This window comes from Aquarana catesbeiana, linkage group LG04, assembly GCF_042186555.1.
Source record: "Aquarana catesbeiana isolate 2022-GZ linkage group LG04, ASM4218655v1, whole genome shotgun sequence".
Classification (NCBI taxonomy): Eukaryota; Metazoa; Chordata; class Amphibia; order Anura; family Ranidae; genus Aquarana; species Aquarana catesbeiana.
The window spans coordinates 24,352,369-24,375,546 of record NC_133327.1 but is presented as its reverse complement, the minus strand read 5'-3'; the positions used below and the strand labels follow the sequence as shown (position 1 = coordinate 24,375,546).

The 23,178-nt window shown below is 46.1% G+C and overlaps 1 protein-coding gene across 1 annotated transcript in view; it reads right to left on the bottom strand.

Annotated features, from left to right (window-relative positions):
• Window positions 1–288: 288 nt before the first annotated feature.
• Window positions 289–23,178, bottom strand: part of LOC141141133 (vomeronasal type-2 receptor 26-like) — a 59,149-nt gene continuing 36,259 nt past the window's right edge. The window contains exon 5 of the mRNA XM_073628838.1: window positions 289–1,651. Within this exon, the coding sequence (XP_073484939.1) occupies window positions 744–1,651 (908 nt within the window). The 3' untranslated portion in view covers window positions 289–743. The remainder of the gene's footprint in view (window positions 1,652–23,178) is intronic.

Below are 23,178 nucleotides of genomic sequence, written 5' to 3'. Positions count from 1 at the left end.
ACACAGATTAGTCAGCCTAGGTGTTAGGAGGGGGGAAGGGGACATTTTTGGGACTAGTTTGGTTTAAGCTGGAATTCTACTTTCACTCTCAGGAGCCTTCTCCACAGTTTGAGCCCCCCCCCCTTTCCCCAGCCAATTGGAGAACCACTTTATCTCTAAAAAAATCTTTATACAGTACATATCCTTCTTGCAGAGGCCTTTGGTCTGGTCCAGTGATGTTACCGGTTCTCCTTTTGCCTTTTATTCCCCTGGAATTAGGTACAACCTAAAATGCAGAGACCTGATGCCCTGAGCTCACAGCAAGTGGGTCAAACGATGCTAACACCATTCAAACCTATAGACATCTCTGAAGAGGGCGTGGATATAGAAGATGGAGTTTCTTTTATTGTTAGGAGCTGATGGAGGACCCAATTTATTTTTTGTACCCAAGCTGGATTTGGGCTTTAATATCCTCCAGCTGAAAGCTTCCAAATTGCTGGCTGAAGTGAACCTCTATAGATCTATATTGGCCATGCTCTGAGTTGCCCAACACTGGCAAGATGCCCCTATATAAAAGCACGTGGGCTTGTAGCTGTGGCTAGTTGTTGAGAATTTTTTATTTTTTTTTTACTATCCCTATAATTTTTCAATTGCATATAATTGTGTGTTTTTACCAAAGTAAGTTCTAAATTCACAAAACAATAATTGTATTTCTTTTATTATCCCAAGCTATACCATTTTTCATTTAGCATTTGTTTGATTGATTACTTAAAAACATTTCTTTGGGTTACACTTTTCTTCACATTCATCTCTGATCTTAGCAGAATGATGTAACATTTGGGAATGAAGATGCAGCCCAGGGCACCAGCACTGGAGGACAAGATGGCAAAGACTTCCACGGCCACCATGTACTTCCCTTTGGTGCTGAGGTAGGCTGGGATGAAGGAAATCCAAACACTGCTAACGACCAGCATGCTGAATGTTATGTACTGAGCTTCATTAAACGTGTCTGGAAGTTTCCTGGCTAAAAATGCTACAATAAAGCTTAAGACAGCCAGACCTCCAATGTAGCCAATCATAATGTAGAAAGCAGTGACAGATCCCTCGTTACACTGTAATATTATTTTCCCCACCATCACTTGGGTGTTATACTCTGGGAATGGTGGAGAGAAGATCAACCAGAAGACACAGATTACTCCTTCCCCAACAGAGCAGATGATCAGAATAGATGTGGAAAAATGTTTGCCCAGCCATTTTTTCTGCATACTGTTAGGTCTGGTAACTTTAAAAGCCAGAATGACAGTAACTGTTTTGGCCAACATTGAAGAAATGGCAACAGAGAAAGTCATCCCAATGACAGCCTGTTGAAGGAGACAAGAAACCTTTGTAGGATGTCCGATGAACAGCAGAGGACATAGAAAGGACAGGATTAGTGAGAGGAGAAGGATGAAGCTGAGGGTCTTGTTATTCGCTTTTACAATTTTAGTGTCTTTGTATTTCACAAATATTCCAAATATGATAATAGTTATGAAACATAAAATAACAGAGATAACAATGAGAGACAATCCCACTGTATCTCCATAGGACAGGAATTCAGTTGTTCTTTGTATACAGGTGTCTCTTCTCTCATTGGGCCATTTATCCTCCGCACACTTATAACACCTTTCCATGTCTGAAAGAGTTAAATAAAATGGTTCTTAAATGTTATAAAACATAAAGTAAAAGGAAAAACTGCGCTAAAGAAATAATTATATTCAAAACTTATAGCTGCATGAATAAAACACCAATATCTGTGTAAAATAAATAAAAATAAAACAAAAAACGTGCGCTCATAATCATTATAAACATGAAACTCACATTACAGCAATCTCAACCTGTGCAAATGGTTCAGAGAAATAAATGTGCAAAACGGATTATAATGAAGCAATCCAAAACAATGCAATTCAAATAAAACATACATAAAACAAAGTGCTGTCAGTGAGTAATATATAGTGAAATATGTGCCAATGTGCTAAAACATATATCAATATACTCTTTGAAACTTTCCGCACCCGATAGGTGGTTAGAAAAACAGTCCTCAAATATAAAAAAGCTTTTCAGCCATAAAAGGAAAAAAGGTTGTCCATAGAATGGATGACAGAAAGAAAAGTCCCATAGGTAAATAGCCACTTCATAAAGGCAAAGGGAGACATCCACAATCCATCAGATCAGACGCCACACAAATAAATGGAGAAGGAGGGAGCATGTAGACAAAAACTCTCATAGAATCCAACAATGTTAAAAGGTGGACCCTTACCCTCAATGGTGGACCTCCCTTCTGGCGAGGTCTTATGTGCAGGCAGACTTAGCCCTCTGCAGGGACTGTGAGTGGATGGAATCCGAATCCTCTGATGTACCGTGCGTCTCCGACCTGGCAAAAACCAACTCGTCCACCTGAGGAGGGGTGATAAGCCTCCTCTGCTGCTTCATCCAGTAATGTGACATTACTGGATGAAGCAGCAGAGGAGGCTTATCACCCCTCCTCAGGTGGACGAGTTGGTTTTTGCCAGGTCGGAGACGCACGGTACATCAGAGGATTCGGATTCCATCCACTCACAGTTCCTGCAGAGGGCTAAGTCTGCCTGCACATAAGACCTCGCCAGAAGGGAGGTCCACCATTGAGGGTAAGAGTCCACCTTTTAACATTGTTGGATTCTATGAGAGTTTTTGTCTACATGCTCCCTCCTTCTCCATTTATTTGTGTGGCGTCTGATCTGATGGATTGTGGATGTCTCCCTCTGCCTTTATGAAGCGGCTATTTACAGTACCTATGGGACTTTTCCTTCTGTCATCCATTCCATGGACAACCTTTTTTCCTTTTATGGCTGAAAAGCTTTTTTATATTTGAGGACTGTTTTTCTAACCACCTATCGGGTGCGGAAAGTTTCAAAGAGTATATTGATATATGTTTTAGCACATTGGCACATATTTCACTATATATTACTCACTGACAGCACTTTGTTTTATGTATGTTTTATTTGAATTGCATTGTTTTGGATTGCTTCATTATAATCCGTTTTGCACATTTATTTCTCTGAACCATTTGCACAGGTTGAGATTGCTGTAATGCGAGTTTTATGTTTATAATGATTATGAGCGCACGTTTTTTGTTTTATTTTAAATGTCATAAGCAATGTATTTGATTGGTAGTATTATAAAACTTTGACAGACATAGCAGACAAATAGAAAACTAACACAAGTTATAGCTGTTATTTCTGTATTCTGGTGTACCTAGGCTTCCCAATACCAGTATTCGTTTTTGAATGTTTTTATTGCATCATTAGACTGATAAGAAGACAGACTAAATTGAGCAAAAAAGCATGGATACTTCAGGCTTTTGAAAAGCAGAGTTCCACATTGATATTTCCAAATCTAATGCAGTTGTTTTATTTATTTATTTATTTTGAATTGCATTTAAACAATTTGGTATCATTTGCTTTGTGATCTTTTGTAAATTCTGTTGCCTTACATGCCCACCTTATCATTTTTCCTGGCCACCTGCCTCTTACCATTGCCAAACAGAGTGGGTTTTATAATCCATCAAAAACCAAAATTAAGTGCTGGAGCAGGCAGATCTAGCTTACTGCCACTGGGGTGGATTTACTAAAGGCAAATACTGTGCACTTTGCAAGTTTAGTTGCTCTAATTTTTCCCAGAGTTTAGTAAATGCGGTTAAATCTTCAGTTTGTAAAGATTACCTAATCAAGTGCAAATTAAAAAAAAAAATCAGATTTGCTTGTACATGATTGAATGATAGAAATCAGGAGAATTTTACCACATTTACTAAAGCTATCTATACATGGATCAAAATTCAAGGACCGGACAAATTTCAATCCATGCATGGGTAAGTTGGTTGTACACAAGTCAATCTATCGACCAGCTTATAAACAACCAGTCTGTCGGGTTCTTTCCGAATGATATAGCCAGCCACACCGTTCATTGTATTCTGAAGATAGGGAAGGCTCCCCACTGTCAATACAATACTATAGAGGGAAGGATTCCCCCATCCACCTCACGTGTGTAGACAGGGAAATTGGCTCAATTTTTTTTTTGGTTGAATGAAAAACAAAAAGAATCAGGTATGGTCAGCCAAAGTTCAGGAGTTTTAGGGAAAATGAGTGCAACTGAACTTGAAACGTGCACGGTCTATTTGCCTTTAGTAAATCCACCCCATTGACTTCTGTGAGCCATACAGATTTTCCCAAAGCATGTGTCTTTCTCCCTGCAGAATTATTGCATGTCTGTCACTTTTAGGCCCCTTTCACATGAGGCGGACTCCGTTTATACGGAGCCCGCCTCGGTCCGCCGGCTCAGCGGGAGATCTGTCCATTGATCTCCGCTGAGCCGGCGGATGACAGGTCCCTATCTGCTCACTGAGCGGGGAGGGGCTTGTCAGGTGCCTCTGCCGCCTATGGAGGGATCGGACGAAAACGGACAGCATGTCCGTTTTCGTCAGATCTCCCCCGATCCGATCCGCCAGCGACGGACCTGGACGTAGGGCCATCCGTCTGCTCTTCAGCGGATCGGACCGGGTCGGATGTCAGCGGACATGTCTCCGCTGACATCCGACGCTCCATAGACTAACATGGAGCACCCGTTCAAGTCCGCCGTCAAAACTGACAGGCGGACCTAAACGGTCCGATCGTGTGAAAGGGGCCTAAAGGTTGCTGAGTTTATAGAACTGCATGGTGAAATGTATGTGTGCCAGAACAAAGAAATTCTTGCTTTTTGCTTGTTCAGACTTATGCAAGGTGTTGAATTTTGTACCTATTTTCAGACTTTTACCTTGTTATTCCAGTTTGCTCCAAATGAAAACCCTCATTTATCTAACTCACGCCTTTGACTTTAGTGCAAAAGGGAAAAAAAAGCATTTTTCTCCGCATAGTTATTGGCTACACATTTCTTATCCATGATCAGTAGCACTGCAATCACCTTCAACGGGCATATTTAGACATTTCATAATATTCTTGACCGTGGTATGACTAGCAGACAAACAAAACAAACACCAGAAAGTGTTTTTTGTTAAAGGTGTGATCCTAGAGTAGGGTTGTTGCTTTGGCCACCAATGGCCATGTACCTGCAGGCCCCAATGTGTTTACTCTAGTCCTGATCCAGCTTTAAAGTTCCAGGTACACCTAAAGACCTCTCTTGTGAATCTAGCCACACAGTTTTACATATGACTGTGTCATGATCACAGCTACGGCAGAGACTTTTAATTCGTGCTGCGTACTGGCTGCTAGACCGGTGAGAGAGGCCTATCCAGACGAGCAAAGAGTGTGTCCCACGAGGGGAACGCATTCCACCTAATTATCTGAATTCTACCAGGACATTTGTCGCTAAGATTCTATAAGAAGATATTTGAGTTTCTCCTGAAAGTTTCCTTTTCCGCCTCTTTCCTGCTACTTCCTAAAGTTTTTTTGTTCAATAAAGCATTGAAAACGTACTCCAGCGTTGGTGCGTGTGTTGGTGCGTGTGTGGTCCAGAAGTAAACTCAACGGAACCCCTAGACCCGGTGCCGGTGAAACCAAGGGAAGCAAAGTGAAGGTAACAGACCCGCTTAAACCAGCAGCTCCACCGTGAGTTAGTGCTACACAAGAATGATAGGAGAACTGCGCCATGAGAACGTGAAGATCATGCTGTTTCCTGACTTTTCGGTGGAAACACAGAGGCAACGCGGGACATTTGACCAAGTCAAGGCCCAGCTGCGCACTGAAGGGCTCAAATATAGCATGATGTTTCTGGCGCGACTGGTGATTGATGGCGAATCCACCAAGTTCTTTACTTTCCCGGAAAAGGCATCCAGATGGATCGAGTCCCTTCCATGACACCGCTAACTCTCCGCATGGTGAAGACTATAGTTATTTTTTCTACTACACCAGATGTGTCCAGTGGTAAGCACAGCAGTCCTTGCGTTATACTGTCTTCCCCTCTATGTGTTCCCAGAAGGCCTGATATGCTGAGACCCCCCTGAATTCCCTAGGACAACACACTCTTTGCTGCAAGAGGGGTGGGGGGTTTTGTCCCTTGGACCAATGTGACTCCAGCCGCTGCCTACCTGGAGGTCCTTTTTTTTATCGTAGTGGGGACAGGATGTACCCTTATAGTTCAGCAGCGTCGGGCTGCTTGCTTCTCCCCCCTCCCCTTGTCCTCCCACCTGACTACTAGGAGACTGTGCACCCCTCCATTGTAGTGCTCAACATACTCCCCTGTAGTGGTTGAGGGGAAACATGGACCTTTCACCTGTTGGTGGGTTAACTGGAGGGGAACTATGGCGGCTTCCTAATCCCCCCCGGCCGGTCACTAGAGATACAAGACTGGTATAAACACTTATCCTTCTGGTAGATATATCTAGAACTGGGCTCCTTTACTGTGTCGTCACTGGAGACTCTGGACTTAGCCAAGAGTAGGGATGAGCTTGGTGTTCGAGTCGAACCCATGTTCAACTCGAACATCGTCTGTTCGTCGTTCACCGAATTGCGAACGATATGGGCCATTCGCGCCAAAGTCGTGTGGCGCATCACAGCCCATAATTCACTGCGGCATCGCAGTGCATTGCAGGCTGATGATTGGCCAAGCATGCACTATGACCCACATGCTTGGCCAATCACAGCGCCGTCTGTAGAGAGAGCTGTAATTGGCCAAAGCCAGGGTGGCTTTGGCCAATTATGGCTCAGGTGGTTTAGAACATGCCCCACACTATATAAGGCCGCCTGCACGGCGGCCCTGTGTAGTGTGTTCCGGCGTTGAGAGACAGAGACAGAGAGACAGTGTCATTTGATTTAAGTTAGATAGATTAGGCAGGACAGTCAGTCAGTTAGCTGCACTTACAGTGTATTGTGTATATAGATGCATCCCAGGTGTTATATATATATATATATATATATATATATATATATATATACACTGTATTCAGTTTAGCTAGATCAATTCCTGCTATCTTCCTACTGACAGGCAGGCTTGTCTTGTTACAGTATTTACAGCTACCTGAAGAAAATTGCTGGGGTTCTTTTGATCCTATTAGTACCACAGTCAGGCAGTTAGACTATTTACAGTTAGTGTAGTGCGTCCTCCTCACAGTGTTTAGCTAAAGCTACAAGTTAGTGTAGTGCATCCTCCTCACAGTGTTCAGCTAAAGCTGCAAGTTAATGTAGTGCGACCTCTGCACAGTGTTCAGCTAAAGCTACCTGTAGAAGGTTACTGGTGTTTTCCTGATCCTATCACTACTGCAGGCAGCTAAATTATTTACATGTTAGCGTAGTGCGACCTCTGCACAGTGTTCAGCTAACGCTACCTGTAGAAGGTTGGTGGTGTTTCCCTGATCCTATCACTACCGCAGGCAGCTAAATTATTTACACGTTAGTGTAGTGTGACCTCTGCACAGTGTTCGGCTAAAGCTACCTGTAGAAGGTTGGTGGTGTTTTCCTGATCCTATCAATACCGCAGGCAGCAAAATTATTGACACGTTAGTGTAGTGCGACCTCTGCACAGTGTTCAGCTAAAGCTACCTGTAGAAGGTTGGTGGTGTTTTCCTGATCCTATCACTACCGCAGGCAGCTAAATTATTTACACGTTAGTGTAGTGCGACCTCTGCACAGTGTTCAGTTAACGCTACCTGTAGAAGGTTGGTGGTGTTTTCCTGATCCTATCACTACCGCAGGCAGCTAAATTATTGACACGTTAGTGTAGTGCGACCTCTGCACAGTGTTCAGCTAAAGCTACCTGTAGAAGGTTGGTGGTGTTTTCCTGATCCTATCACTACCGCAGGCAGCTAAATTATTGACACGTTAGTGTAGTGCGGCCTCTGCACAGTGTTCAGCTAAAGCTACCTGTAGAAGGTTGGTGATGTTTTCCTGATCCTATCACTACCGCAGGCAGCTAAATTATTGACACGTTAGTGTAGTGCGACCTCTGCACAGTGTTCAGCTAAAGCTACCTGTAGAAGGTTGGTGGTGTTTTCCTGATCCTATCACTACCGCAGGCAGCTAAATTATTTACACGTTAGTGTATCGCGACCTCTGCACAGTGTTCAGCTTATAGTTCAGCAGCGTCGGGCTGCTTGCTTCTCCCCCCTCCCCTTGTCCTCCCACCTGACTACTAGGAGACTGTGCACCCCTCCATTGTAGTGCTCAACATACTCCCCTGTAGTGGTTGAGGGGAAACATGGACCTTTCACCTGTTGGTGGGTTAACTGGAGGGGAACTATGGCGGCTTCCTAATCCCCCCCGGCCGGTCACTAGAGATACAAGACTGGTATAAACACTTATCCTTCTGGTAGATATATCTAGAACTGGGCTCCTTTACTGTGTCGTCACTGGAGACTCTGGACTTAGCCAAGAGTAGGGATGAGCTTGGTGTTCGAGTCGAACCCATGTTCAACTCGAACATCGTCTGTTCGTCGTTCACCGAATTGCGAACGATATGGGCCATTCGCGCCAAAGTCGTGTGGCGCATCACAGCCCATAATTCACTGCGGCATCGCAGTGCATTGCAGGCTGATGATTGGCCAAGCATGCACTATGACCCACATGCTTGGCCAATCACAGCGCCGTCTGTAGAGAGAGCTGTAATTGGCCAAAGCCAGGGTGGCTTTGGCCAATTATGGCTCAGGTGGTTTAGAACATGCCCCACACTATATAAGGCCGCCTGCACGGCGGCCCTGTGTAGTGTGTTCCGGCGTTGAGAGACAGAGACAGAGAGACAGTGTCATTTGATTTAAGTTAGATAGATTAGGCAGGACAGTCAGTCAGTTAGCTGCACTTACAGTGTATTGTGTATATAGATGCATCCCAGGTGTTATATATATATATATATATATATATATATATATATATATACACTGTATTCAGTTTAGCTAGATCAATTCCTGCTATCTTCCTACTGACAGGCAGGCTTGTCTTGTTACAGTATTTACAGCTACCTGAAGAAAATTGCTGGGGTTCTTTTGATCCTATTAGTACCACAGTCAGGCAGTTAGACTATTTACAGTTAGTGTAGTGCGTCCTCCTCACAGTGTTTAGCTAAAGCTACAAGTTAGTGTAGTGCATCCTCCTCACAGTGTTCAGCTAAAGCTGCAAGTTAATGTAGTGCGACCTCTGCACAGTGTTCAGCTAAAGCTACCTGTAGAAGGTTACTGGTGTTTTCCTGATCCTATCACTACTGCAGGCAGCTAAATTATTTACATGTTAGCGTAGTGCGACCTCTGCACAGTGTTCAGCTAACGCTACCTGTAGAAGGTTGGTGGTGTTTCCCTGATCCTATCACTACCGCAGGCAGCTAAATTATTTACACGTTAGTGTAGTGTGACCTCTGCACAGTGTTCGGCTAAAGCTACCTGTAGAAGGTTGGTGGTGTTTTCCTGATCCTATCAATACCGCAGGCAGCAAAATTATTGACACGTTAGTGTAGTGCGACCTCTGCACAGTGTTCAGCTAAAGCTACCTGTAGAAGGTTGGTGGTGTTTTCCTGATCCTATCACTACCGCAGGCAGCTAAATTATTTACACGTTAGTGTAGTGCGACCTCTGCACAGTGTTCAGTTAACGCTACCTGTAGAAGGTTGGTGGTGTTTTCCTGATCCTATCACTACCGCAGGCAGCTAAATTATTGACACGTTAGTGTAGTGCGACCTCTGCACAGTGTTCAGCTAAAGCTACCTGTAGAAGGTTGGTGGTGTTTTCCTGATCCTATCACTACCGCAGGCAGCTAAATTATTGACACGTTAGTGTAGTGCGGCCTCTGCACAGTGTTCAGCTAAAGCTACCTGTAGAAGGTTGGTGATGTTTTCCTGATCCTATCACTACCGCAGGCAGCTAAATTATTGACACGTTAGTGTAGTGCGACCTCTGCACAGTGTTCAGCTAAAGCTACCTGTAGAAGGTTGGTGGTGTTTTCCTGATCCTATCACTACCGCAGGCAGCTAAATTATTTACACGTTAGTGTATCGCGACCTCTGCACAGTGTTCAGCTTATAGTTCAGCAGCGTCGGGCTGCTTGCTTCTCCCCCCTCCCCTTGTCCTCCCACCTGACTACTAGGAGACTGTGCACCCCTCCATTGTAGTGCTCAACATACTCCCCTGTAGTGGTTGAGGGGAAACATGGACCTTTCACCTGTTGGTGGGTTAACTGGAGGGGAACTATGGCGGCTTCCTAATCCCCCTCGGCCAGTCACTAGAGATACAAGACTGGTATAAACACTTATCCTTCTGGTAGATATATCTAGAACTGGGCTCCTTTACTGTGTCGTCACTAGAGACTCTGGACTTAGCCAAGAGTAGGGATGAGCTTGGTGTTCGAGTCGAACCCATGTTCAACTCGAACATCGTCTGTTCGCTCGTTCGCCGAATTGTGAACGATATGGGCCATTCGCGCCAAAGTCGTGTGGCGTATCACAGCCCATAATTCACTGCGGCATCGCAGTGCATTGCTGGCTGATGATTGGCCAAGCATGCACTATGACCCACATGCTTGGCCAATCACAGCGCCGTCTGTAGAGAGAGCTGTAATTGGCCAAAGCCAGGGTGGCTTTGGCCAATTATGGCTCAGGTGGTTTAGAACATGCCCCACACTATATAAGGCCGCCTGCACGGCAGCCCTGTGTAGTGTGTTCCGGCGTTGAGAGACAGAGACAGAGAGACAGTGTCATTTGATTTAAGTTAGATAGATTAGGCAGGACAGTCAGTCAGTTAGCTGCACTTACAGTGTATTGTGTATATATATGCATCCCAGGTGTTGTATATATATATATATATATATATATATATATATATATACACTGTATTCAGTTTAGCTAGATCCGTTCCTGTTATCTTCCTACTGACAGGCAGGCTTGTCTTGTTACAGTATTTACAGCTACCTGAAGAAAATTGCTGGGGTTCTTTTGATCCTATTAGTACCACAGTCAGGCAGCTAGACTATTTACAGTTAGTGTAGTGCGTCCTCCTCACAGTGTTCAGCTAAAGCTACAAGTTAGTTTAGTGTGACCTCTGCACAGTGTTCAGCTAAAGATACAAGTTAGTGTAGTGCGTCCTCCTCACAGTGTTCAGCTAAAGCTACAAGTTAGTTTAGTGTGACCTCTGCACAGTGTTCAGCTAAAGCTACAAGTTAGTGTAGTGCGTCCTCTGAACAGTGTTCAGCTAAAGCTACAAGTTAGTTTAGTGTGACCACTGCACAGTGTTCAGCTAAAGCTACAAGTTAGTGTAGTGCGTCCTCCTCACAGTGTAAAGCTAAAGCTACAAGTTAGTGTAGTGCGTCCTCTGAACAGTGTTCAGCTAAAGCTACAAGTTAGTGTAGTGCGTCCTCCTCACAGTTTTCAGCTAAAACTACAAGTTAGTGTAGTGCGACCTCTGCACAGTGTTCAGCTAAAGCTACAAGTTAGTGTAGTGCAACCTCTGCACAGTGTTCAGCTAAAGCTACAAGTTAGTGTAGTGCGTCCTCCTCACAGTGTTCAGCTAAAGCTACAAGTTAGTGTAGTGCATCCTCCTCACAGTGTTCAGCTAAAGCTACAAGTTAGTGTAGCTAAAGCTACCTGTAGAAGGTTGGTGGTGTTTTCCTAATCCTATTACTACCGCAGGCAGCTAAATTATTTACATGTTAGTGTAGTGCGACCTCTGCACAGTGTTCAGCTAACGCTACCTGTAGAAGGTTGGTGGTGTTTCCCTGATCCTATCACTACCGCAGGCAGCTAAATTATTTACACGTTAGTGTAGTGTGACCTCTGCACAATGTTCAGCTAAAGCTACCTGTAGAAGGTTGGTGGTGTTTTCCTGATCCTATCACTACCGCAGGCAGCTAAATTATTTACACGTTAGTGTATCGCGACCTCTGCACAGTGTTCAGCTAAAGCTACCTGTAGAAGGTTGGTGGTGTTCTCATACTACAGTCAGGCAGTTGATTTTGCTAGCTGCAGTATCAGTATCCATATATGTATATATATATATCCCAGCTTAGTGCAGCTACAGGCCATTAGTATGCCTGGAAGGCCAACAAGGAGAGGCAGACAGTCACAGGCCAATAAAAGAGGGCAAGCGGGCTCTGTGTCTAGAGGCAACAGTGCTGGTCATGGAGACGGTGCATCCTCATCAGCACGTGGCCGTGGGACACGCTTGGCCTTTTTTTCGGCAGCTGGCCGTGTTGAGCCGCAACATGCGGAAGACTTGGTCGAGTGGATGACCAAGCCGTCCTTATCCTCCTCATCCTCTCTCACCCATGCTCAGAGTACTTTGTCTGGCAAAGCAGCTGCCAACGTGGCCTCTTCCCTCGGCTCAAAGGCATCAGTGACTCCTTCCATAGCCCCACCATTTCCTCGTGAGGAGTCCCTCGAACTGTTTGACCACAGTGTTGGGTACAAGCTCCAGGAGGATGCCCAGCGTTTAGAAGGCTCTGATGATGATACTGAGCTAGATGAAGGCAGTAACGTGAGCACGGATAGAGGGGGTGCCCAAGAAGGACAGTAATCTGGCAGTCATGCTCCCCCTGCTGCAGCATACTGTCAGGTTTGCTACAGTGATGAGGAGGGAGGGGATGATGAGGTCACTGACTCAACGTGGGTGCCTGATAGGAGAGAGGAGGAGGAGGCACATCACCAACGAGGCAGGATGCCCTCCAGGGGCTAGCCTAAGTGCAGCACACTGACTGCATCACACCGCAAAGCTCCGCATGTGCAGGTCGCTGCTGTCTCTGCGCGTTATTCCAAAAGTTCTTTGGTGTGGACCTTTTTTGAGATGAGTGCATCAGATCGCACCGCTGCTATTTGCAACATATGTCTCAAGCGTATCTCGCGTGGCCAAAACATCTCCCGCTTGGGCACCACATGCTTGACCAGACATATGTTGACCTGCCATGCAGTTCGTTGGCAAGCATATCTAAAAGACCCACACCAAAGAACAAAGAGGACCTCTCCTTGCTCCTCATCAGCTGAGATCTCCAACTCCACTATACCTTCAGTCCTCTCTGAGACCTGCACTGAGAGGAATGAAGGTGTAGAATTAGGTGTGTCACAGCCAAGTACTTGTGGGCAATCTGCTTTCGGTACACCAACGTCAGATTGTACCAGGCAAATTTCCCTGCCCCAGCTGCTGCACCGCCAAAAGAAGTCCACTCCTAGATATCCACATGCCCAGCGGTTGAATGCTAGCTTGGCAAAATTGCTAGCACTCCAACTGCTACCTTTTCAGTTGGTAGACTCTGCCCCCTTCCGTGAGTTTGCGGAATGTGCGGTTCCTCGGTGGCAGGTACCCAAATGCCACTTTTTCTCACGGAAGGTGATTCCGGCTCTCTACCGGCGTGTGGAAGGCAATGTCTTGGCCTCGCTGGACAGGGCGGTTAGCGGTAAGGTGCATATTACCGCTGACTCATGGTCCAGTAGGCATGGACAGGGACATTACCTAAGTTTCACGGCGCATTGGGTCACACTGCTGGCAGCTGGGAAGGATGCAGGACAAGGTGCAGTAGTGTTGGAGGTTGTTCCACCACCACGCCTTCAAAATGCCACTACTAATGATTCTGACACACCTCTCTCCTCCACCCCCTCCTCTTCTTCTTCCTCCATGGCCTCTTCCTGTGTTTTGTCCTTGGAACCAGCGGTGCTCCGTAGGCGTTCAAGGGGCTACGCAAGTACGCAGGCCAAAAGATGCCATGCGGTGCTTGAGCTGGTGTGCTTGGGGGACAGGAGCCACACTGGGGCAGAGGTTCTGTCACCTCTGCAGGGGCAGGTTCAAACGTGGTTGACGCCACGCCAACTTAAGGCAGGAATGGTGGTTTGCGACAATGGCACCAACCCCCTCTCCGCCCTCCGACAGGGACAACTGACCCATGTGCCCTGTTTGGCTCTTGCCCTTAACTTGGTGGTGCAGCGGTTCTTGGGCAGGTACCCGGTCTTACAGGATGTCCTGAGTTAGGCCAGGAAAGTCTGTGTGCATTTCCGCCGGTCATTTAATGCCAGTGCTCGGCTGGCAGACCTCCAAAAGGAATTTAACCTTCCCAAGAACCGCCTAATCTGTGACATGCCCACCAGGTGGAACTCAACGTTGGCCATGCTGCAGCGGCTGCACACACAGCAGAGGGCCATCAATGAGTACCTGTGCGACTATGGCACCAGGACAGGGTCAGGGGAGCTTGGGTTTTTTTTTCCCGCGCCAGTGGGCCATGATCAGGGATGCATTCACTGTCCTGTCACCATTTGAGGAGGCCACGAGGATGGTGAGCAGTGACAGTGCATGCATCAGTGACACTGTCCCCCTTGTCCACCTGTTGGAGCACACGCTGCGTGGAATAATGGACAGGGCACTTGAGGCAGAACAGAGGCAGGAAGAGGAGGACTTCCTTAGCTCTCAAGGCCCCCTTTACCCAGTGTTCCTGCGTGCCCGCCCATCACACAGGCAGAGGACGAGGAGGAGGATTGTGTCAGTATGGAGGTGGAGCCTGGCATTCAGCATCAGCAGCAGTCTTTAAGGGATCAGTCCCAAGAAACACATGGACTTGTACGTGGCTGGGAGGAGGTGGCTGCGGACCATGTCGTCCTTAGTGACCCAGAAGACTCCGGACCGAATGCCTCAGCAAACCTATGCTGCATGGCCTTCCTGATCCTGCAAAGCCTGCGTAAGGATCCTCGTATTGGTGGTATCAAGGAGAAGGACCCATACTGGCTGGCAACCCTCCTTGATCCATGTTACAAGGGTAAGGTTGCGGACCTTATCTTGCCGTCGCAGAGGGAGCAAAGGATGTAACATCTTTTCCTTGCAGAAAGGTCTGTGCAACGCGTTCCTAGAGACTGGGAGGTTACAAACTCCTGTTTCTGGACAACGTGTTGCTGAGGCTTCGGTCAGTCAAAGAAGGAGCGGTGGAGAAGGTGGCCGTCTGTCCGATGCGTTCAGACAATTTTTTAGTCCGCAGCCCCAAGGTATGATTGGTTCCAGCAACCATCGCCAGCGTCTGTTTTACATGGTGCAGGAATACCTAGGGGCAAGATCTGACTTGGACACCTTTCCCACCGAAAATCCTCTGGGTTACTGGGTCTTGAGGATGGATCACTGGCCAGAGCTTGCACAGTATGCAATTGAGCTACTGGCTTGTCCTGCATCCAGCGTTCTTTCGGAACGCACATTCAGTGCTGCTGGAGGCTTTGTAACAGATCACAGGGTGCGTCTGTCCACCGACTCGGTCGATCGACTGACCTTCATAAAAATGAATCAGTCTTGGATCACCACCAGCTACCAAGCACCTGATGCTGATGTAACCGAATAATTTTTTTTGAAATCTCAGATCCCTTCAAAGACTGCCTATGCTGATGCTGAGTGACTATCCTGTTATGCTGAGAAATTATCCTCTTCCTCCTCAATGATCATGCTGATAGCTTGTAAGAACATTTTTGGTTCTGGGCGCCGCCACCAGTGCCTAAGGCCCAATTTTTAAGCCCCTGTTTAACAGGGGCGTGTAATTACAATTTTTCATGTAATACTTTTGCAGCAGGGCTAGTTCCTGCGCTCCAACTAGAGTATCTGTGAGGGGTTGCAGTGTTGTGGCACCAGCACCAGTGCCTAAGGCCCAATTTTTCAGCCCCTGTTCAACAGGGACATGTAATTAGAATTCTTCATCTAATATTTCACAGCAGGGCCCGTTTCTGCACCCACCAAGAGTAACTGTGAGGACTTACAGTGTTGTGCCACCAGCACCACCACCACCACCAAAGGCCCAATTTTTCTGGCCCTGTTCAACAGGGGCATGTAATTAGAATTCTTGATCTAATATTTCATAGCAGGGCCCGTTTCTGCGCCCACCAAGAGTAACTGTGAGGACTTACAGTGTTGTGCCACCAGCACCACCACCACCAAAGGCCCAATTTTTCTGACCCTGTTCAACAGGGGCATGTAATTACAATTCTTGATCTAATATTTCACAGAAGGGCCCTGTGAGGGCTTACAGTGTTGTGGCCACAACAACACCTAAGGCCCAAATTTCTGCTGAGTATATAGGGCAGGCCCCTACTTTCAAACATCTAACTTACAAACGACTCCTACTTGCAAACGGAAGGAGACAACAGGAAGTGAGATGAAATCTACCCCATAGGAAGGGAAATTCTCACCTGTAAGAGTTAATATGGGAAAAACTTTTCTCCTTTCCACTGATGCTTTATCACCAATCCTTGTTTCACTAAAAACCCCAAATTTTCAAAAAACATTTGTCATTGGGACAAAAAGTGAGGTGAAATCTTCTGAAGAGAAGCACAGACAGCAAAACAAATGTCACAGGGGTGATAACCCTTCCCTATGTTTTCCAAAAAGCCTAAAAACAGATTTTTTGGCTGGAGCTACACTTTAAAAATGTACCAGTTCAAAATTACAAACAGATTCTACTTAACAACAAATCTACAGTCCCTGTCTTGTTTGCACTGCCTGTATACTGCTGTTCAGAGTATATAGGGCCTGGGGGCCTCACAGCTTTCATTTTTTAATTTGGGTGCGGGGTTCCCCTTAATATCCATACAAGACCCAAAGGGCCTGGTAATGGACTTGAGAGTACCCATGCCGTTTGTCTCACTGATTTTCATCCATATTGCCAGGACACGACATTACATTAAAGCCGCAAGCAGTTTTAAATGACTTTTTTTCTTTTAAAAATGTCATTTTTTGCAGGGACTGTTCTAAGCACGGGAAACACGCGCCACTTTACAGGCATACTATAGACACCCCCCAGGTACGATATTTAAAGGAATATTTCACTTTTTTTTTTTTACTTTAAGCATCATTAAAATCACTGCTCCCGAAAAAATGGCCGTTTTTAAAAAAATTTTTTGCATTGATACATGTCCCCTGGGGCAGGACCTGGGTCCCCAAACCCTTTTTAGGACAATACCATGAAAATTAGCCTTTAAAATGAGCACTTTTGATTTCGAACGTTCAAGTCCCATAGACGTCAATGGGGTTCTAACGTTCGTGCGAATTTTCGATCCGTTCGCAGGTTCTGGTGCGAACCATACCGGGGGGTGTTCGGCTCATCCCTAGCCAAGAGCAGGGAGAGAAGGTTTACCCTCCCAGCTCTGTTAACTTTATCTTTCTTCCTATAGGTTTTAAAGTTTAATCTGTTGTAACTAAGTGTGGACCCTTAGGATACTCTAAGTGTAAAATGGTATTCATATTTATAGGTATGATGCCTCCAGGAACGGTTTACGGCGGAGCCCCTTCGCTCCATCGTGGTGTACTGTGTCCTAGGTGTGGCAGGTGTTACACACTGCCCCCAAAGGAGATCTCTCTCCTCTCCCTCCCCTTCTCTTTGAGCACTAGCCATTGAGCCTATGGCGGTGCTCCTCCGGTCCTCATCTGAGGTCAGAGGGATTACTAGGGGCCCACTTCAGGAAAAAGTGTCTTTATACGCTGATGATACACTGTTGTATCTTAGAGACGATGGGACCTCATTGCAGGCAGTCCTATCAGTTATAAATAAGTTTGGCCATTTTTCAGGTATATTTTTAAACTGTGAGAAGTCGGTTATATTCCCTCTACACGATGGGGCTGGCCCCTCGCAGGCGGGAAGGCAGCTGCGGAGGGTCTCCCAGTTCTGATATTTGGGAGTAAAGACACATCGGGATCTAAAACAGTTTATCCCTCTTAACCTGAGCCCAGTGGTCAATCAGATATCTCAAAGGTGCAGTATGTGGAAATTCCTGCCCCTGACACTGGTAGGAAGGGTTAATTTAATTAAAATGTCGGTTCTGCCCAAGCTCACCTATCTTTTCCGTCAGACCCCTGTGCCTATACCAAATAGTTTTTTTTAGGAAACTGGACGGAATAATTATCTCCTTTGTTTGGAATGGGAGGGCCCCCAGAAAAGCCGAAACAACTCTTCAGCTGTATCTTTCACTAGGGGAACTAGCACTACCATGTTTCTTGAAGTACTACTGGGCTGCGGTCCTCGTGACGGTTAGGTGGTGGCTGTCTGAGAGCCCGGCCAACCCCGCTTCTTCGTTAGAGGTGGCACTGCTGGGCTCATATGCGGAACTTAGAAACCTGATCCATAGCGGGCCCGGTCTAGTTCTCGGATAACCCTTCCTATGCATGCGACCCTTAAAGTGTGGGATATGGTGGCCAGACAGGTGGTGGGCTCTGGGGTATGGTCTCCGACGGCCCCCTTGTGGGGAAACCCTCGCTTGCCCCACTTTCGCTCCATCCCTGATCCAATTGTGTGGGCGAGGCATGGGGTCATAACCTTGGGTGACATAGTATCTCAGGGACAACTGATCTCCTTTGATGCTCTGAAAAGAAATCGGGACCTACAGAACCATATGTTCTTCAGGTTTCTCCAATTACGTCATGCTTATCGTTCCCAATTCCCCTCTCTGGTTACTCTTGAGATGTCAGCGGTGGAGAGTGAGCTCAGATCCCCTGATGGTGCGAGAACGTTATCCACTTTATATGGTATGCTAGCTACGCTCGACACGTTTAAGATCTCCCAGCTGTTTGAACTCTGGTAAAGGGATATTCCAGAACTAGCGGGTGACAATTGGGAGGAAGGTGTCCAGCAGTATCTGCCCCTTGTAATTTCAGCAAGGGACAGGTTCATTCAATTGAAATTCCTTCACAGAGCTTATTACTCTCCAGCACGCCTGTCAAGAATATACTCTGACCGAACAGCAAACTGCCCTAGATGTAATCTTGACGGCGCTGACTTCTTCCATACAGTCTGGTCTTGTCCTGAGGTGGTGGAATTCTGGAAAGACATCCTAACTGACATTAACGCTATAGGGAAACTGACAGTCCCATACAGCCCGATCCCTCTCCTCTTGGGTATATGTGATTTTATGGAGCTTTCCTGGATTAAAAAGTTGTTCATTTTTTATACCACGTTCTATGCTAGGAAAGCAATATTGCTGCATTGGAACCAGCCCTTACCGCCCACTAGACAGCTTTGGCAATCCCTAGTGAATGCAGCACTCCCGCTATACAAATTAACATATCTGGGCAGAAATTGTCCCAAAAAGTTTGGGAAAATCTGGGCAGCATGGGTAGAGGCGAAACATTTGACTATTGAGTAGCTGTTACCAGACAGGTGATTGGTGGTAGCTCCCCCCCCCCCCTCATGTGTTTCTGCGTCCTCATGTTTGTGGTGGCTTATGAGACACAAGACACAGGAAAGGTGATAATCTACTTATATAATTGCTGCTAATCGTTGTAATTGCACAGTTATGTGAAAGAGAAATTTTGCTGTATGTCTGTACGTTTTTTATAATCTGGCAATGTATGTTTGTTTTTGAAACTTTAAATAAACTTTATGTTAAAAAAAAAAAAGGTACAGATCTCTACTTTATCTTTTCACAGGCTGCAGATGGGTGCAAAAGCCAGTGACCAGATGCTTCTTCCAGATGACAATCCATATGACCTTGATGCCGCGTACACACAAGCAGAATGTCCAATAGAAAAAGTCCAACAAAGTCTTTTCATCATATAATCCGCTCATGTGTAGGCCTCATCGGACCTTTTTTTTTCGAAAATTCTGATGGACCTAGAAATCTTTCCGCCGGAACTAGTTCCTATCGGGAAAACCGCTCGTCTGTATGCTGTTCCGACGGACCAAAAACGAGGCATGCTCTGAAGCAAGTAAGAGACGTAAGCTATTGGCTACTGGCTATTGAACGTCCTTTTTCTAGTCCCGTCGTACGTGCTGTACGTCACCACATTCTGGACGGTCGGACTTTGGTCAGACTTTAGTTTGACCGTGTGTAAGCAAGACCGCTTAAATGGAATTTTGTCAGAGTTCCATCGGAGAAACTTTCAGAGTTTAGTCCGACGCCAAAACCGGTCATGTGTACAGGGCATGAGGGAAATCCTTGTTCCCTCTGTGGGACTTAGGCTTGGATCTGAGAGCACCCTTTGCTCCAATAGGTTTAATTTCCTTTGAAGTACCTCACGGCAAAATTCGTTCTCCTGACAACAACTACTTCAGACATAAGGATGTTGAAGATTGCAACACTTTCCTGCAAGGGCCCTTTGTTGTCTTTTTTTTCTTTTCCTTTTCACCAGCGATAGGGATACCACATCTATCTACAAAGTTCAATTTTAAAGTGGTATCTGTTGTGGAAATTTTTATTAATGTATGTTGTCAGATGTCCCCCAGTGTCAGTTTTGCTGTAATATGCTCATGTGAGGGTATTCGCACATACAGACGTTGGTGGAAGACCATTGGCTGCGGAAACCTTCCCGTGGACATGGCAGATCTGTTTGCTCTTTTAAGGATGTTTGTTTATGCTTCACCAAGGGACTGGCCACACCCTGGCAACTGCATCTATAACTCCTAGTGAGCAGATCTGCGTACATGGGAACCATAGCATAACCATACAAAATTATGACCCATTGAGCCATATCAGAGTATGGCTCGCATCATTGGTAGCAGTGGGAACATGCACAAGATCGTGTTCAGAGCCATGTGCTTGCCGCATGGCTCTGCAAACGAACATCTGCACATGTCACTACTGTTTTTCTATTTGAATATATACATGTGTGTGATTGGTTCTTTTGAATGAATACAAGTGTCTGATTGGCTGATTCTGAAGCCAACACCTTCTTTTGTTATCCATGTGTTTAGTATAAATAAAAGCAGCCTGGCTATTCTCTTCAGGATTCTACTGAGCTCAAAGTGATACCAGCGTCTGTTTGTGTTACTCGGAGAGATACAAAGCACGCTTTCCCGGCATTATATAAGAAAGCTATATTTGTGCTTTTAAGCACAAAGAAAATATATGCTTATAGGGAGAAGCTTAAAATTTCCCTGACATATCCAGTTTCCAGAAAAACCGGGAAGTAGTCCCTCCAAGTTTTCAGAGAGGCACTGAGTGCAGGAAGACTTCAGTTTTCTTACACACGGTCGAGTTACTAACTTGGTCAAAGAAGGAAAATGTACAATCTTTTCATTTAGCCATCAGGCCCTCAAGAGTCATCCAATCTTGGGTTACCAGGATGATTAGATTGGCATGCAGGAAGTAGGCCTTTCTGCTCTGAAACAATTGCAAGCCTACTTGACTAGAGGGGGGGCAGCATTTGGGGCAGTTATGCCAGAATTGCTTGGAAGATATACTCTAGGTAAGGACTAGCTTGAAGGTCTGTGCAGCCTTCATTCTACCTTACAAACTAAATATGCGACCAGCAAGTTTGTGTCAGGGCTGGGCTCAGCCCTTCCTTCTCAAAGCTGGCTGCTCAGCTGTCGGCAAATTGCCAGCTCCTATCTCTCCACAGTGACTCACCTGTTGATGATATTCTGCTCACCAGTCCTGCCTACTTAAGCCATCCAGTCCAGATGATCTCTGCCTTCGCCTTGGTCACATATCTAGAGATGCTCTCCCGTGTTCCTGTTTAAGACTTGCTTGGCTGACATTCCTTCTGGCTCCAGAACCTGTTTGCTGTTCTACTACGCTCATCTCTGGCTCCCTGACATTTTGGCTTGTCTGACTATCCGGTTCCGGTTCCTGAACTCTGGCTATGTTTTGACTACGTTTACTCTGTTTACCTTTTTTTTTTTTTATTATTAAACAAGTGTGATTTAACTGTACTTCTGTCTCAGTCTGATGGTTTATGACAGTAGGTGAAGGCCATGAATTCAGAAGATTCAGTCAATCCACTTGTTGGTAATATTTTTTCCAGATTGGATGAGCAGGATCACCGCATGGATCAGTTTGCCATGGCGTTACAAATGCTCCTGGAATCTCCCACTGTGGCTGCTCCGGTACAACCTGTGTTGCAGGCCATCCCTGCTGCTGCTCCAGTCTCTGTGCAGGCACCCACCTCGAGTATTACCTCTATAAGAGGTATGTCTGGTTTCGCTCCGCTTCCCCGGCGATTTGGGGGCAATCCAGTCCAATGCACAGTATTTTTCAACCAGGTTTAGATATACTTTGAGTTGCTGCCCCAGGCATTTCCCACAGACAGAAGCAAAGTAGGTTTCGGGATATATTTGCTTTCTGAGAGAGCCTGGGCAAACCCTCTATGGGAGATGCAAAAACCTGTTGTCTTGAGTTACCCTGAGGTTGTGACTTCTTTTAAAAGGGTTTTTTTACGTTCCCGCATGCTCCACTTCTGCTGCCAAGTGCCTCATGTCCATCAGAGTACGAGAACTGTTGCCGATTATGCCATTGAATTCTGTACTCTGGCAACAGAGGTTGCTTGGAACAATGAGGCCCTTGTGGCTGCTTTTTCTCATGGTCTCTCGGATACCATCAAGGATGAGATAGCAGCCCGAGATATACCCACTGAGCTGGAAAGGTTGATCACATTTGCCATCCTCATTGACTCCAGACTCAGAGAAAGACTCCCTTTTAAGGAGCGCTTGCAGAAGCCTCCTGTACATTTGTCTCTGAACTTTGCAGTCCCACCCTTGCCTCCCTCACCTCCCATGCCTCCTGGTACCGAGTCGGTCTGTGAGGATGAACCCATGCACTTGGGCTTCACGCGTCTCTCTGTGGTTGAGAGAACCCTTAGGAGGAGGGAGAGATTGTGCCTTTATTGTGGCCAGGCAGGGAACGCACGAACCTTGAGGTCCTGTCATGGACAGACCTTAGGTGGCGTTGTTTCGTCCCCAGTTATGCAGAAGGATAAGCCCCTGGTTTCGGTTACCCTTTCTTGGGCTGAGTCGTCCATCGAGATACAGACTCTAATCGACTCTGGCGCTGCAGGCCTGTTCATTGATGTTGCCTTTGTATCAAAGCACTTGATTCCGCTGCAGCTGCGTGACACTCCACTTGCCATTGAGGCTCTTGACGGAAGACCTCTGCAGCCTGCCCATGTGATTCATGAGACTGTTCCATTGTCCATGGCCATAGGGGCTCTTCAGCATAAGATAATCCAATTCCAAGTTATTTCCTCACCTAAGTTTCCACTGGTTATTGGTTATCCTTGGTTACAGAGGCACAACCCGTCTTTTGATTGGCTCCGTGCTGAGGTTCTCTCCTGGCTGCCACAATCCAGTAAGACATGCTTCCAGAAGGTTGCCAAGGTCCTGTGCACCTCTTCACTCCCTGCCGGAGGAGTACCGCAATTTTACCCTTTGTCGGTTTTGGAGGATAAGGCCATGGAAGAGTATGTTGCAAACGCACTTTCGAGGTTTCATCTGCAAATCCTTGTCTCCTGCTGGTGCTGGTTTCTTCTTTGTGAAGAAGAAGAGTGGTGAACTGTGACCTTGAATT